A 17857-nucleotide genomic window follows, 5' to 3' on the forward strand; every position below is an offset into this window, starting at 1 on the left:
TTTATTTATTTTATTGACTCCCACCTGCATCTATTTCCCCCCCTCACACACACTCTTTCCAGCTGCACTGGCAGCCAAGAGGGCCCGCCCTGTCCTGGGGTGTGTCAGGTACGGCACTGTGTGCAGTGTTGGGCACCACGATATAAGAAGGACATAAAACTATTAGAATGTCCAAAGGAGGGCTATAAATATGGTGGAGGGTCTAGAGGACAAGATGTATGAGGAGCGGTTGAGGTCCCTTGGTTTGGTCAGCCCAGAGCAGAGCAGGCTGAGGGGAGGCCTCATGGCGGCCTGCAGCTCCCTCACGAGGGGAGCGGAGGGGCAGGCGCTGAGCTCTGCTCTCTGGGGACAGCGACAGGACCCGAGGGGCGGCATGGAGCTGGGACAGGGGAGGGTCAGGCTGGGTGTTAGGGAAAGGTTCTTCACCCAAAGGGTGGTCGGGCACTGCAACAGGCTCCCCATGGCACTGGTCACAGTACTGAGCCTGTCAGAGTTCAAGAAGTATTTGGACAACGCTCTGAGACCTAGGGTTTGGTTTTTAGGTGGTCCCATATGGAGCCACGAGTTGGACTTGACAATCCTTGTGGGTCCCTTCCAACTCAGGATATTCTGTGATTCTATTTACTAGTACGTTTTTCTCCTCTGCACACCCATTTCCCCCAAAACATCATTCTTTCTAGGCCTACTTTTTCTACTTTCCTGCCTTATCACCCCACATCATCTCATTTCATTTATAGTTACAATGCAGACGCTGGAGAAAGGAGATGAAGATTAACATAATTAGCCACTATCAGGTACAAACACAATGGACAGCCTTCTTATTCAGGGTTAATATCCTTGTGAAGTGAGCACAGGAATGGAAGGGAAAAGGGCCATTGTGCAGGGCATGCTTCTCTCAGGGAGCTCAGGAACTATCCTTACAACATCATACTGACTGCAGGTAAAAGCCTTCTCTCCTGGTCCATCCTCAGCACTACGAAAGAAAGCAGTTTCTTTGAAATGCTGCCCTTGCTTTGGTACTGGGGCTGGACAAGAGGAACATCTTTGATTCAGCATTCTCCAGCTGGGGATCATTCTTGAATGACCAGGTCAGCCCTTTGCTGCAGAGCTCAAAAACGGAGGCAGAAAGACTCTGAAGGACAGCTGATTTACTGCTCAGTGGGCCCTAAGTAGCAGGGGGAAGATCACTCAGTTGTCACTGCAAAAGATGCTGATTTTCTCCCTCCAAGCCTCCCAAGCTATAGGCTCTGAGAGCAGACTTAGCGAGGCACAGCTGAATATGTTGGCTTGGCTCACCGATGAAGCTGTTCTCTGCAGCTAGAAATTACACTTTGCCCTGCCCTCAGCAAGGAATGAACCTTCTGAAGAAACAGTGGGTTCTTGACCAGAAACAATTCTTATTGGTCTCTGTAACTCAAATAATAAAAGGTATGATTTTTGAAGTCTAGTGCTTTTACTAGAGCCTCAGCTAAGTGATTTTCAACATTTACAACAGCAGAAAGCTGAGCGCATGGTAGTTCAGAATTCAGCTTTATTGAGTAACTTTAATTCAAGTTCCTTCTTATTCTGCTGAAAAAAACCACTAATATCCAAGTGCTACTCAACCACGTACACATTGCCACTTTCTATGCATTTCCAACAAACACAGCTTCAAACACAATTGCACAACTTGCACGGTAATACTCTGAACTTAACCAATCTGAAACCACCTTCCCCACGACAATGTACAAAAACAAAACCTCTCCTAAAACCAACCAGCTACAGAAAATGTGACACTTCCTCAAATACCAACAAAGCATTTGGTGAATTGTGTGTATGTGTTGGGGGGAGATGATTGGCATCTTCCTCTTTGCTTGCAACGTGGCAGCCGGTTATAATTTCCTATTCAAAGTCCAAATATTATCCTTGTTCTCTCTTTCCCTCTCATGTTCTCAGTGCTGGTCCAAGACTGAGATATCTGTACACAAATAGATACCCATCATGAAAGGCTTCCTGCACAAATACTGCCTACAGTCTTTGGCTCTCCTCTCTCCTTAAACACAAGCATAGCACCAAGAGAGCAGACAAAACGAAGAAAGTGAAAGTCATAAGAAAAATATTTGCAATGGAATATGGCCTAATTTGCAATACCTGCATCACAAACACCTAGAGAGAAGTGGCTGTAGAAGTTTCATTGCTTCTCAGCTAAAGCCCAAATTTTAAGAACTGAATTTAGACTTTTGTGCAACAGTCTCAGCCTTCAGAAGTCAGTTCTCAGAAATAACTAGATGTTTCCTGTTCAGTCAGATAAGGATCAGGTGTGTCTGGTAGTGAAAAAATATTCACTTCGTATCGAATAAAGATGAAAACAGGAATAGTAGTGATAGACATCCTTTCTATTCATCCCACTCCCCAGAAAAGTCTATAGTTCTGGCTACCTTGATACAATTCTAAGCAGGTAAACTAAAGAAAAAAAAGAGGAGAGGTATTTGTGCACTGAGAAAAGCAGTTCTTTGGTGAAGTAGTTTACCTCAGTAGCCACAATGGAAATCTATCTACAACTTCAAGAGATGTGGTCTCAATACAAGCTACCGTACCTCACAAAAACCCTTCAAGTCACAAGTAATATGGCTTTCATACAACATCGAATTAACATATGTTTGCATCCCAGGACTCATGATGCAGAGCTAGGCTTTGAAAAAAGGCCAAGCAGTCTGGGAAATAAAGCTCCTCAACTCCAAACAACTACATCACAGCCACTCACTCCTAAGCTATGATGATCAGTGTACCAACTTTCTCAAACCACATTTATGCTTTTGGTAGAGAGTATTGGGGTGAAATAGATAATCACACAAGTTAAATTTTATTAGCCTGATTGGACATGAAATGCCTTGTGCTCCTGTCTTGAGATTTATTGCCAGAGTGACTCTGCGTTTCCACAGTGATTCAAGATTTGCTCTGGAGACAATTATCTGATTGACTCTGAAAGATCTGCTTAATCTATAGTCTTTCCAACTTCTATTTAATCAGTCTGCTTGCAGTTTGACGTCCTTGAACATTAAATCATCTCAGGATAGCTAAACAACCTTCTCCTCTTGTGCAGATTTCTAATGACAAGTTCTGTTCACCACATTTGTAAGTACTGTGTCTTTACGCTTTCAAATTTTTGTCTAGATACAGGTACCTATTCACAGTAGAACCACAAACAGTGTTGTCTTCCAGAGCGTGATGTGAAGAGACTTTGTGCCAAACTTACCCATCCTATACCATCTCCATTACAAATGAACTGATGCATACTTATGTTTTGAGTGACTGAAGGGGAAACTTCTTGAACAGTGTTCCTTGGGGTGCTGTGTCTGTCCCAGGGCTTCCCCCTCCCTTCAGAAACACTATTCTTGAGAGATAAAAATAATTCTAAATATTTCTCAGCAGTAGGGGATTGAGTAAAAAAGTCTTGAACATAGCAGTAACAAACTAGTGCCCCACAGTACGACTACATCATGAATGCTGTACCCAAGCACTCACCGGTTTGAAACAAAAACTTCTTTATGGCAGCTCATGGAACAAAGAAGCTGCCTTTAGGCTGTTTTCTTTTTTTTTTTTTCCTTTTTTTTTTTAATTTTAAACCACATGACCTCTCCAGCTAGAAGTTATTAATCTTGTATAGGTCTTGTCAGGAGTTAAATCAAAAGTAGCATGTAAAGGGGCAAACCCACAAGAAATGAAAAAGCAGCAAAATAGGACTCCTTAGGAAACAGCGTGAAGAACTATCACTGGAGCATACCTCCTCCTTGGCTCCACTGCATAAGAATGATTTACACTTCTCAAGGCTGAGTTTACCATCAAAGAGGATCATATACCACAAACATGCTACAAAAAGGAGTGGTTGAGTAAGTGGCCAGAGGCAACCAGCACGTACTGCTGACAGACAAAGAGTCTGCAGCAGTTAGAAAGGATTCTTATATAGCTGGGAGTTACTTGGGATGAATTAAACTTACAGATGTGGGCAAGAAAGAGCATCACCGCGAATTCCACACATGGAGATCTTTTATCATTTTTATTCTTTGGTACACAATGCTTCTTATCTTTGAGGAATAAATCAAAGAAAAATATTTAAGGGCTACTTATACATCCTTGACTATTTTGTACCCGCACTAAGTAACTGCTGACAGGGGCAAAACGAATTTAGGTCTGTTGAGAACTAGGCATTGCAATCCAGGGGTCAAGTCCAAAAAGGCCTGAACTGTATGGTTCCTGCTAGAGCAAGAGGCAAGAAATGTGAGAAAATTCGGTAGTGTAGTTTGCTTTGTGCAAAGATAACTTATTTAGCAAAGTTAATAAAAAACAAACAAAAAAACACCACAACCAACCAGGCATAAAACCCAGAGCAGTAGGGAAGCATCTACAGAAGCATCTTCTTGTAGAACGTCATGTGGAAATTAGATACAATGAGGAAAAGATACCACTGTGGTCAGGAGAAGGGGGAATAATTCCTTTCATGCAGAGACAGTTCCCTGCAAATAGCTTTATGGTCAGAAGGAAGACTTAACTATGATGCTGGAGTCTGTTAAAGCAAACAACTTTGCCAAATCAAGAATGGACGTTATTGCCAAGAAGGCTCACAAAGACTGGGAGCGGGAAACAGAGCATGGATATAGCAAAATAGGTACTACAGAAGTTGACTGTCTCTCATCAAACTGAAGGAAAGGTCTGAAATGGCAAAGATCTGGCAAATGCAAGATGTTGATGTGACTGTACAAAAGGATCCCCACCAAGGCTAGGAAATCCCTCTTGCTTTGGCAGCTTTTAAAAGTGACTTTAAAAAGACCTTTGGCAGCTTTTAAAAGTGACTTTAAAAAGACTTTAAGCTTATTTTTCCCCAGCATAAAGGAGACTAAAATGACTACAGAAGTGAGTTTTTCCAAACAGTGAGGTTCCAGCCATTCATTGTCACTGAAACTATGGTCAGAAGCCAGACAAAAAAAAAAAAAAAAAAAAGAAAGAAAGAAAGAAAAAAAGAAAATCATTACAAAGCAATTTGGAAGTTTCATTCTAGTAATGATCTGCAAGAAAATGAGAGTGTTGATGGGGACCTGCTGGCTTAATGAAAGGTATCTATGAGAATTCTCATTTACCACAACATAGGTAAAGCAGGCAGATTAGAAACCTTTATAGAAGGAAAGGGTAAGAGAATAGTTTCTCTGAAGAGCAGAGAGAATGGAGCCCAGCTGTAGTTAGCTGTCCTTTTACTCTGGGCAACATGGGTTACTTTAATGGTGACTTGTTTTGAAGTTGGCTGTAGGATTTGATTCAGTGTTTTGTTCACTTTGTTCTTTTTCGGGTTCTTATTCCAGTCTTCCTACAGATGCCCTGATCACACTGAATTTTCCCAGCTCTTTTCTCCAGTCCTTTAACAGTGGCCAAATAACTGACTCATTTCTTTGCAAGCTTGGAATGGGGTTTGGTTTGATCTGATGCAAAATGAATGCACAGGGAGCACTAAGGAAGATGGCATGAAGGATGAAGCCATAAGCCAAAGATCAAAACAAGAAGAGGGGAGAAAAAACAGGCATGTCTGACTAAGATGCTATTCTTAGGGAGGATACGATGCGTTACTGAGCACCACACGATGAAAATGCTGGTGCCAAAACTCAGCGTGCATAAATTCTGGTTTATTAACCCTAGTGCCAGGTGCTAGGTTGACAGGGTGCTGTGCCCAGCAGGACCTAGATCAGTCTCCTCCAAGCAAAAATTGCATGTCTGGTGTCAGTGTGCACACAGGACGGGCATGTAATCACTGCATAATTTTCACTTGTCTTCCTTCCCTGTTCACAGCAGACAGACTGTTTTTTACGAGCTATTCCTATTTTAAATGTAATTAGCTTTGCTACAAGGATGGATCCCAGAACACATCTGAATACAAGAAGTTCTGATAACATCAAATATTGAGTCAGTTTTCAAAGTTATCTCAATTTTTCTGCTCTACACTAACCCATAATCCAGTATAAAAATTTATTCCAGCAAGCATAGAGAATATGGTGTTTCTGGTGCTAACAAGTACCCACAGGATTTTACTATCCCAGTAAGTTACAGAGTATGTGGGTGTTTAGTTCCAACAACCTTCCTTTACTTTTCTAAAGCAAACAGCATCAACTTCTAGATCCTAGTAATTAAGTCAAATAAAAGAAACATAATTTCAGTGTTCATCAATCATGATCATTCCTAATAATAACACAAGATGATTAACCCAGGAGATGGATTTAAAAAAAGAAGTCCCCGAAGACAATTCTCCAACATTTGTTCAGCTTTACACACACAATCTGGCAGTGTACTTCTACAACCGTATTGAAGTTTTATTTCTCTCCTCATTTTTAAATCTACAGGCTATCAAAGCTATTGGACACCATTATGACAACACGGTGTTTCAGCTAATAAAGCCATAGATCAAAGCAGACTTGCTTAGAACAGGAGGGAAAAAGATAAAAACGTTAATCAAACGATTCCTTCCCCCCCATCTCCCCTCCCCCAAACAAATGAGCATTGTTTATGGTCTAAAAAATTATCACTGAATCCTACATTATTGCTTAGTCACATGAAGGTTATCCATTACCTAACACTATACACAAAGGCTACCTAGACTTTGCACAAGAAAACAGGGGATGAGGAAAGTGGTAGAATTGATTGAAGTTTGATATGGCTTTGAATTTCAGACAGTCATTGGGGTAGGGTTAAAATGGAAGCCATCTAAGGTGTTTATGAGGAAACTTTAACAAGGTTTCATAACTGTTAATGTAGCTCACCACTAAACCTAAGTGAAGTTTTTCCTGTGCGGTAGAATTTAGGGTTACTTTGCAGCTGCAAAAATCTGTGGCCACAGAAGAGACGGTTACACAGACTTCAGAGAGCAAGGAGGTTCCTCCAGGGAGGACGTGCTGTAGCCTACCATGTGCTAGCCTTTGCAGCTTGGTAGCTCTGTCAGTATACAATCAATCAGTCACTGTCAATAGACAATTTACAAGCTGGTCTAGAATCACTGGATTTTGCTACAAATACCTAACTCTGGTAAATTTTTCTCTGTTAAGTAAGCAGTGACAATAATCCCCAACTTAGACGTGAGAGTACTCTACCACACTGTGTTTTCATTCAGCTTATTTTGAAAGAGCTAGGCTTGCTCTACCACTGAACTCCCCTGCAAAAATTGTACGAACTTCCTTTATTATTAAGGTCTTGAGTCTGCAAGTCAGAAGTGCAACACTATTTAAGTAATTAAAGGGTAGCAAGTTTTAAAGCAAGATTTTAATCTGAAGGAAAAACAAAAATAACAACAATGACAAAACAAAAGAAACCAACCAAACAAACAAAACCAAAACCAAAGAAACCTTATAAATGGTATTTCAGGCTATATTTTCAATTGATCTGCCCTTGGGGCAGTTTCTGAGCAAGAGGGAATGCTGCTTATTGCTTTGCATTTCCTTAGGGAAAAAAAAAAAAATCCTGATCTGCAAGTCATCTGTCCTAGTTCCCGCAAAATAGAATGGAAATTTGGGAAGAAAACACCATGAAATTCCAGCAAAGATCACTCAGTGAGATGCTGTTTGGCATTTATTTTTTAAAAAAATAAGATTTCAAGTCAAGTACATTTTATTTCAAATTTCAGCCAATGAAAGATACTCTCTAAGGTTAGGAAAAGATGTGTGTTTTCAAGTGTATGGTTTCTGCAGAGCAGCTACAGAAAATATGTCAGTTTGCTACTAACAAACAAGTAAAATCTCAAGGTTTTAGAGGCATCAGACTTAACGGCTGCAGAATTACTATTCAAAACTAGGAACATTATTTTCCCTGAAGCTAAATTCCCAGCAGTCACAAGACTGCAGCAGTTGCAGACACGATTTATGACATCCTCTGAATGACCTCTCAAAGCTAAAGACTGATTAAGTGTAAGACACGGAAGGTAGCTCCTATCTGCCCGGATCACATGATGCAGAGTCACAGCACCGTGAGCATTTGCTATTGAGCTAACAAAACTGCTCCTCGGCTTTCTGCTGCATGCAGCACCGCACTGCCATTATGTAACAGAAGCACAATGACATACAGAATATAGCGAGTCCTAACCTGATCTGAATCGCTCCTTTCTTCACCTGCACCTGTTCTTTGCAGCACCAGTTCACAGGTGTATCTGTAATTTTCTAGGACAAAACTGTCATTTGACTTCAGCAGCACTGTCAGTACCAAAGCAAGACAACAGCAGCATCTGAGATTAGAAGTAGCTTGTAAGGAAAAGAAACAACTTGAGCTATTCAGCACATGAATGATTCTATTTTCTCTACTTCTTTCAGAAACAATCAGGCTTGTTCTACAGTTGTCAAAAGCTTTACTGTATTTATCCAGTGCTGCACAGAAAATATTCCCATGGCACACGTATGCATTTATGTAAGGGCGATTCCAACGTACTGAGAAAAAAAGTGTTGTCTCACCCTCAGGAGCTGAAGTAAGCATCAGGTGACATTATAGCTAGGTTGGCCAAGAGTGATTTACGATGGCTGTCGCAGGAAGTACTGTCTGGTGGCTTTAGGCCTGGCTCAAGGGCAAGTATGCAGAGAATCACCCACCAAAATACCCTTCTCTCCAAAGGTTCATTAAAAAGAGCCAGTCCCATTCACAACAAATCAGGGAAAAGTTTAAAAGATGAATGGACGTGATGTCCGATGTCCCAAAGTTTTATACTCCTAGGTAGGATGCAAACATGTTGACTCGAATTCCATCACAGCAAGAAAATTTAGCATAATCTGTTGAGCATCCCCAAACTGCACCACGAAAATTAGCTGTCATAGCTGCTTTACAAACCTATGCTTCCCTTTCTCTTACATGAAGAGTAAGGCAATGAGCAATGTTGGTATCTTAAGCCGCCGTCACCACTAAGCCTCCAAGATTGTATCTTACCAAGATAAATGGGGCCAGTTTGCAGCTCTGAGAACTGTTCCAGACATTTGAGGCCCTCTTCTCTCAGTTACACTGTGTTCCCATTTCAGGAGCTTTCTTCACAGCCACACCATTAGAGATATACAACTTACTTTTTTTTCCTGGTAGCAAAGGGTTGACAGTTTGTGGGTGTGGAGGAAAGATTAGAGACTGCGGCCTCTGAAAATGCTCCAACTCCACACTATCATGGACTGACCCAATTCATCCACTGACTGAGGCTCAAATGGGGTCACAGAAGCAAGTCCCACCTCCTTTAGGAGGTAGGCCCACATTGCAGCTTGAGTGTGGCTTTACTTAGTGACATTTCTCACCACTACTCTTTAAAACGAACAACCTTCTCCCCAACAAAACTTAGCTGTAACAGGCTGGTTTTGCAGCGCCGCTTTTCCATGAGACACCAAAAACTGCTGAAAGAGATTTGGTATGGTTGGAAGGAAATACAGCTTTCCTGAATACAAGGGAGGAAGAGCTAGAGTTGCCTATTCTTCTTGTCAGTCTGGTTTGAATGAGTAGCTACCCACGGTCTACACTGGTGAAAATCAGTGGAAGTTCTCTCCTTGCAGAAACGTTAAAGAATTCCTAAAGGGAGGAAGGGTGAACTAGTCAATATACTTTAATCAAGTTCTTCAAACACAGTTTCCCTCCCTGAAACTGTGACAATGATTTGCAAGACAGAATATGAAAAGTCTGAGTTGACGTCGTACCAATTCACAGAATAACAGCTGTGCAAATGTCTGAGATTAAACTTTTATTTACAGTAGCAATGTTCCTCTACTGGCACATTAAACAAAATCTCCAAGTTCAACAGATGTTTATCAGTTCGAGTTATTTTTAAGAAATACATTAAAAAACAGTTTTAAAGCATTAGGGAAACTGAATGAACCTTCTACATAATCTGGAGGGTTTTCATGGGTACACAAGATCAAAATAGGAGGAAATGTCACTGTTTTAGCTGCAGGCCCATGCTAAGTGTCTGTTTACATGTTAAATTATCCTGCAGAGTATGCTCTTCCCCTGTCACACAGCACCCCTGAGGACAGACTGCAGAACCACCTAGGGCAGAGCAAGAAGCTAGAATCTCTTGGTCGAGAATCTTGTTAAACTCCAAAATGGGAGAACTGAAAATTTCTAAGAAGAATTCTGTATCTCATATGAAGTGGAATGAAAGAACTGCTTTGCCTTCGTATTATTTTGTACTGCTTTGCTGAAAGTCTAGTCCTATTAAAGGATGAGGACAAGGAGGAAGGCTTAAGCTTTTCCTGGCAGACTGGCAAGATGCCCTTTGCAAGGTCTTTTAGGGTATGGTCTCAGGAATCCTGGCAGAGACGTGAACTTGAAATTAATAATTCTCTTCATTTTCTTCAGACTGAAGTTTTGAGTCAAGACAGGTGATGGCATCGGCCCTGCTGAGTAAAACACCACCCTCCCCTTTTTCATGCACAGAAGTGACCAAGGAAATTAAGTCACTGCAGCAGGGAGAACTACCAGCATCACAGATCTCAGTGGTCCAGATGCCAGGCTGTGGTGCACTTCCCTTCCACTGAGCAATATAAACTAAGTTCTGACAAAAGTAGCTTGACCCAAAGATTTCAAAACAGACACAAATCAACTAAGCTTACAACTTGTGCTGGAAAAAAAACAGGTCAGTCCCATTCACAAAGAATGTTTCAAAAATATTTTTGTTTAGTCCTTTAGGTCCTTTATGCATCAAAATGCATATGCTATAGTTGTCATTTAGATTTTGAGAACTTCTACAGCAGGATCATTGCTCAGACAGATGCCATTTCATGATTCTGAAACTCGCACACAGGCCTCAGTTTCTCCAAACACGCAGTACGACCACTTCTCTTTTTGAACTGATTTAGAATTAACAGAAGAATTAACAGAGTATTTATACACTCGTGACAAAACCCTGCTTTGCTTCCTTGCTAATCTAAATCAGAGCACTGCTGGAGCTTGAGCACTGCTGCGGTTCAAGTCACCTTGAGTTCGGTTAGACGGCACCGAAATATTTGGCTGGCTGTGCCTGGTACTGGATTCAAACACCCTTAAAGACAAAGTATGTTGCTGAACAAGAAAGGCATGTCAAGTTTCACTCTTGTCTTCCTTCCAGTACACCTACCTTCATTTTCAATGTTCTGTCTGTAACAGTTTTGCCACGTACTAATCTTCCACTCAAAACAGAGCTGAATAAACTTTAAAAGTAAAACCGTACATGTAATCAGTGCTGTATATGATGCTTGACCCCCTGCTCTTTTTTGGTGTGAGGGCTCAAAATTTCACTTATGGTAATTAAAAAAAATTTGCAAAGTGGTTACCTTGAGGAAGGAAAAATCCTCTAACAGTTCACACACTGGCAGCAAGATATATTTTTATCTCTCTGAAATTAGACTAGCAAAAGTTTTTCTCCAGGAAACGAACCTCGGTAAGTATGTTGGCCGCTAACCAGACCCACTGCTGTATTTGAATTAGAGGCAGGGCGGCCTGAGCGAGAGCAGCCCTGATGTCAAAGCAGTGCTACCCCTGAGCGCGCAGCTTCCAGGAGGCCCGTTCAGAAAGTTTCCAGCAGGATGACACTCCGACGCTAAGTGCTGACTTGCTGAAACCCAAAATATTCCGCAGGAATGTGCTACTTCAATCAAAACTTTTGAGAGAGGAGAGGCCGGCTCGCCGAGCCAGCCAAGCAGTGCAGTGAGCCGACTGGCTCTCCCCGGCTCCACGGGGTCACTGGCTTCCCCAGCTGGCTGGCCGCCAGGCTGCTGGGCCCTGCTGTCAGAGAGGCCCTTCAATAATAATAATAAAGTCTTACAAAGTGTTCCGAGAGGCAAACAAAGGCATTTCGAGAAGACAAACAGAATTACTTCAGACACAACCAGCTGCAAGGTTTCTTCAAAAGGAACTGGTGGCATTAGTTGCAAGCCCTCTAAAACTAGTTTGCCTTAAGTCCCAAGCAGCCGTCTCACCCGTGTCTTCTCAGGTCTTTTTAAACATCTTCCAGTGAAAAAAATGCATCAATACCATAAAAACACAAACTGAACAATAACTGCATTCAAAGCCTAAATTTCGCCAGGTAAGCCTGATCACCTGCTGTTCAGCAGTTGGTATTTATGTAGACCAACCCAACAGCAAGGAGGCCAAGGCAAGTTGCTTCCAAAGCACCGAGCCTTGAGAGAAGGGCTCTGCCTGGCCAAAACACACTGTGGCTCTGTGAGCAGCATCACTGGGGGAGTCATCCCCCAGTGGGCCCTGTGTGCAGCTCACCACTGCAAATTGGAAAGACCTGGTGCCAGGGGCCTCACCGAACACGCTGAAGATGACGAATGGGATTGGCATGGCTATAGAATATTTTAAAAGTGGTTTTCAAAAAACAACCAAAAATCCGGTCGACTACCGAGAAACGCTTTCTCCACAAAACTGGCTTTCAGCAACCTGTGGCTCGCAAGTGCACAGGACCTATTCGGGCTTCTTGGCAACTCAGCAAGTAACAGTATGAAGGGTGTCCTTAATGGCTAAAAAAAAGCAAGACTATGTAAGACAGTAACAGTAAACACCACAATGTTTTTGCGCAATTCAGTTCATTTAAACAGCTATTGTATCAAAATGACTATATACTAGTTCATGGCTGAGCACTACAAGTAGTTCAAGAGATACTTGGAACAAAGTTCCATAGAAAAAAGAAAGAGCTCTTTTTACAGGCCCAACTGAGTAAGCAATGAGATCTCTGTTGGAGGCAAGTCACATGATTTTATAAAGAATAAGGCTAATAAAACGTACTGATTTATTTCTATGAAAATCAGCACAACTTGCAGCATAGAACTGGGACAAATTGGTGACCAGTCCCTTTCAGAAAACATGTGTAAATCAGACAGCTGCGACAGACTGCAGTTCACTGGCCCTTCCTTCTGCCCAAACGCAGTTCAGAAAGCAGTTAGACATTGCCTGTGAGGACTTCTGTAAACAAACAAACAAAACTTTCTAATCACAACTCAAGAGTCTTACACCATTTTTCTGGGGAAGACTGTATGCCTTAGACTCGCATTGAAAAGAAAGAATGCTTGTCTTCTCAGAATCACACAATATGTACAGTTTGCTCCCTGACATTTCCTAGAAAGAGCTAATCTTCAAACATTTACAGTATCACGAGGAAACACATCCAAAACAGAATTAGATATATGCACAGTTCAGTCCAACCACCTAAACATCTCACCACTTGCAAGTCTAAGGTTCCCTTCAACTCCTTGCAAGATAAGATGTTGAGAAAAAAAGCAGGTAAAAGAATAAAAATATTTTTCTTGCTAGACAGAAGTGGGAAACCACCAGTGACCAACACGAACAAATGATGCCTACTTGGCTCTATTTGAGTATGTCCAGCACGAGGCCAAAAAAAAAAACAATAAAAAGTTAGGCATAAAGAGATGCCTTCCATTTGGGAAACTGGTATCGAGAGCTGATAGCAACATTTTTTCTTCTCTCAAGAAAAACTTGTGATGCCTTTCTTATAGTTTACTGATCTCATCCTAGCAAACAGCAAAAATACAGGAAAAATGTATGCATCTAGATATTCATGTGCAATTCTGGGCCTGTAATTACAACAGCATTTAGTCAAGTTATCGATCTGCTAGTTAATTCTCATTCATTAGCCTCATTAAATGTATCACAGTCATACTACAAAGTAACTACTAAGTGGTACACAACGCTGAAGCCATATCCTCAATTTCTACGTGCTGCAGTACCTTAAGTAACCAACTATATACTCTAATTTAAGATTTAGTCCACAACTCCAGGAGCTAACCAACTGCAGTCAAAAGGATTAATGCACACTTCTATTAAGGTTTTATGAGAATGAGACCATAATTCCAGGTAAGTGTGTCTCTCAAACCAATTTCTGCAATTTAGTAGTTTTCTCCTCTCAAGCTTATATAACCACTTCCTAGAACAAGCATCCGAGACTCTGTATGCTGTAGACACGTTCCTAATTTGACAAATTACATGATTCAGGTAATACCTTGTATTGGATTGTCCACAACTGCTTTTGTTGTGTTGCAAATTATCAAGAGAGTGGCTTCATGGGCCACACAGAGGTTTTTGTTTGTGCTCATTTACAGGGAAGTTTTGTGTTTTTGTTTTTTTTTGCTTAAGGGACTGTGCAAAAGTAATGAGATGGCCCAAAAGAGCTCCAATTAACAACGTACCAGCTGGGAGAGACAATGCAGAGAAAAAAAGGTTGAATATGGCACTGCTGTGATACAAACGAACATCACAAACACCACTGAGAGGTTATGTTATGTGATTGCTGTTTCCTTGAAAAAAAGTAAGTCAGCTGAATGTGCTCATACATACATATAGGAAGCAGCAGGAGCAAAGGATCTCAGTCTGTCAGCTTGTAATTTGTGCACATCCCATCAGCTGGATTACAGCCAGAGCTTGCTCTCTGCCAGCTTGCCACCTTCTGCTCCACCCAAACTGATCCCAAGTGCTTTACTTCTCCCTGACTTGGCTGACTAGCCCGCTTCTCGCTTATGCTCAACAGCTCACAGTACACAGAACCCTAAAAACCTACCTTGGAAACTGCTCAGTCCTAATTTAAAAGACAAAAATAAAACAAAATTACCAGAATAAAAAGAAACAAAAACCCTCTGCTAGATAAAGTCAACTTTCTCAAATATACGGTGCAACACCAGGAGAAAAAAAAATATTTATTTTACCTGAGTACTGTGCTTTGAAATGGATTTCACAACTGCAAGTATATGATTTCAAATTATTTTCGCAATTAATGCCGTTCCTGTAACCCTGATGCCTTACTGCTATCCAGACAAATAATAAGATGGGCCCTATCATCCCACAAGACCTCTCCCAAGACAAAATCCAGCGTAGAATACCATAACAGAAGGGAGACGGAGGTCAAAGACTCCATAACGCTATCAGTTATTTAGACATTAACTTAAGTTGGAAGGGACCTCTGGAGGTCTTCTGGTCCAGCCCCTCATTCAAAGCTGGACCAACTTAGACTAAGTTGCTCAGGGCCTTGCCCAGTCACTATCTGATGAGGTTGCACAGCCTCTCGGGGCACTTGCTACTGTGTAGGACCATCCTCATTATGAGGACTTTCTACCTTACATTGAATCTGAATTATCGTTGCTGCAACTTGTGACCATTGCCTCCCAGCTTTTTGCTGTGCACCTCCAAAATGAGTATGGCTCCCTCTCAATTTCCTTCTAACCATGTTCTGCTCTCACATAGAGCTGTTAGCCTAAGCCACAGTGCTAGAAAGGTTTGATCCCCAAAGTGGCAAAAGTTCTGTTTGTCTTGCATCACAGGCTGCTTACAAGGAGAGCTTAGTGGTATGGGAACACAAAGCTACCACAGGTCCCATTTGACATTGGGAAAAGTATAAGTAAACCCACAAAAACTGAAGGTTTGAAGACCTATATATCTACCAGTCCTTATGCATATCACGTAAGCAATAGGCAGTTCCTCAGCTCCTTCAAGAAAGGGCCACTTTTTTGACTAAGTTATAAGTACATGGTGCATCAATAACAGTTCTTATAATGTTCCCAGAAGGAGACTTGAATGATCTTTCTGATCACTCAGTGCCATAGATAAGAGGTTGTTTAAGCTACGCATATCTCAAGTGGACACTAACTGGACAAGGACTAGCATATGACCTTGTGATCAGAAACAGAATAAAGCATTCTCAGATAAGGATAATTTTACACTTGCAGTACAAGTCAACAGCATAAATTATACTGGCATACGGTGTTAAAAAAAAAAAGTTCTTAAAAATTATTTTGAAAAAATTTACTACAAGCCAAAAAAACCCATGCCACTTCTGAGTCCACTGGATTAGTTACCTGAATATCTTACTAAATAATTATTATCACTCTAATGTTTAAAATGAAGAAATTATCAGCTTACTTCTTTCTTACCATTGTAGGTTATCCTTGGTTTTGTCAAACACATCACAAGGTGTAAATCCATTTCATCAGAAGATACAAATTTTGAACATACAGGGCACTTGAATCCTATGAAAAACAAAAACATGTAAGCGTGAGTACACTTGACCATGTAGCAAATATTCACATTTAAGCCAAAACACTATTCTCCACACATTCAAAGCAAAATAAATAAATAAATAAACAAATAAATCTGGCAGCTTTTCAGTTTTGACCTGACTTTTCTTACATGAATATAATTCTCTTGATTTCAAAAGACCTCAGAATGAACCATTGTTTCTGCAGATGGATCTGTTGCCAAGTGTAAACACGTCACCGCCTCTGGAATGTAAAGTTTCACAACAACTTCAAGAGCAGTTTAAGACAGGAGAAAGAGGATAACATGACTCTACCAAAACAGAAATTAGAAATGTAGGGAGCATGTAATCATTAAAATCTGAACCTGGGCAGGAACTCTGGATTAACAGAATCACTTTTACCAGGAATAGCGTTGAAAATTTAACAAAGGATCTCAGTTTTACACCTCATCAGGCAAGCTGCAGCATCCTTCACCAGTCTGGGGCACCGGGACAACATTAACTCAGGGGTGTCGCCTCACCTACTGAATCACTAATATTTCCTGTAGCACCGAATTTGACTTCTCTCATCCTAGCCAAGCATGACCTTGTTTAGCTAGTGAGGTCACAGCCTGAGGCAATGGGGGATAAAGAATAATTAAGACAGTCTGGATTGTGATGCAACTGCATAATAGTCCCTGACAAAACTACTTAATACTTTAATTTGTCATTACCACGTCTTCCAGTTAAGAGGACAAGATTGGTTGGACGAGTTTTAAGATCCACAGAAAAGTCTGAGTGGTAGACTGATTTTGATCTGCTGAGTAATTAACGTGCAAGTGAGAGACAAAAAGCCACCCAACAGGGATCTTGATGTAGAAGAGCTGTTAAGAAGTATGCCTACAGGACAACACAGAGCAAAAACATCTCCATAAAAATATTCAAAATCTGTGCTCAATGCCAACTCCTTAGTTGGCACTGTAGGAAAGTAATGACACAGGCGTGTATAAGTGGACATTGCATCTCCAGTATGCACATCCCAGCCTGCTCCCATAATCTTTACTTTGTTGCCCCTTGCTTTTGTACCTCCAACCTCGGGAGCCCACAATGAACTGAGTCAGCCAAGGATATTGAGTGATTCGATGTTGCACTTTCAAGTTACTGATGCCTGAGAATTTTGATCTTTTCTGGTAATTATTATCCAGATGTAGATCAAGCAACCAACCTGAAGCATTAGCACTTGAAGAAATGCACTGAATTTATCAAGGCAAGAGTTGTTGTTTTTTTTTGGTGCAGCTAATAGGAAGCAAGTCAAACCAGGCAACTGGTAGCACACATGGGGAACTCGGAGCAGCGACTGAACGCGTACTCTGGAAACCACTTCCTGAGATAAAGTACAGCTCTGATTCTTCCCATTTTAGCTACAAGTGCTTCATATCTGCTTGTTCTTGTTTCAGTGTTGCACTTTATTTTAAATATTGCTCCTCTCTCCTTTTTTGCTATCCCTCCCCAAACCCGCATATTTACAAGTAACAGTTACACCCACAGGTTAATACGCACAAAACAACCAAACATGTATTTTGAAAAACAGGTTGGGAGGATTAATTTACTTGAAGAAGGCTCTGTCAGTGACCCTTCAGCCATTGCTCTCTTTCCCCAGGCTGCATCTCAACATGACTAAAATCTAAAATCTAAAGTAGTATCTTAGTCCTCCAAACACCCCAAACCACCCAAAGCCGTTTCGTTATGGTTTTCTTCAAAAACTGACCTAAGGGTAAGTTCCCTCTCAGCCATTATCAGTCAAATGCAGCTGATTACTCTTAAGTCTAGTCACAGTCAAAAAACCTACTAATACCCATGCCTTATTCTCATTTATATGCTCCTGCTAGG

General features: G+C 41.2%; 1 protein-coding gene across 1 annotated transcript in view; it reads right to left on the minus strand.

Annotated features, from left to right (window-relative positions):
- ZNRF2 (zinc and ring finger 2) overlaps positions 1 to 17857 on the minus strand; it is a 60249-nt gene that overhangs the window by 13969 nt on the left and 28423 nt on the right. The window contains exon 2 of the mRNA XM_035549687.2: positions 15885 to 15980. Coding sequence (XP_035405580.1) covers positions 15885 to 15980 — 96 coding nt within the window. The remainder of the gene's footprint in view (positions 1 to 15884; positions 15981 to 17857) is intronic.

Source organism: Cygnus atratus, chromosome 2 (genome assembly GCF_013377495.2).
Source record: "Cygnus atratus isolate AKBS03 ecotype Queensland, Australia chromosome 2, CAtr_DNAZoo_HiC_assembly, whole genome shotgun sequence".
Taxonomy (NCBI): domain Eukaryota; kingdom Metazoa; phylum Chordata; class Aves; order Anseriformes; family Anatidae; genus Cygnus; species Cygnus atratus.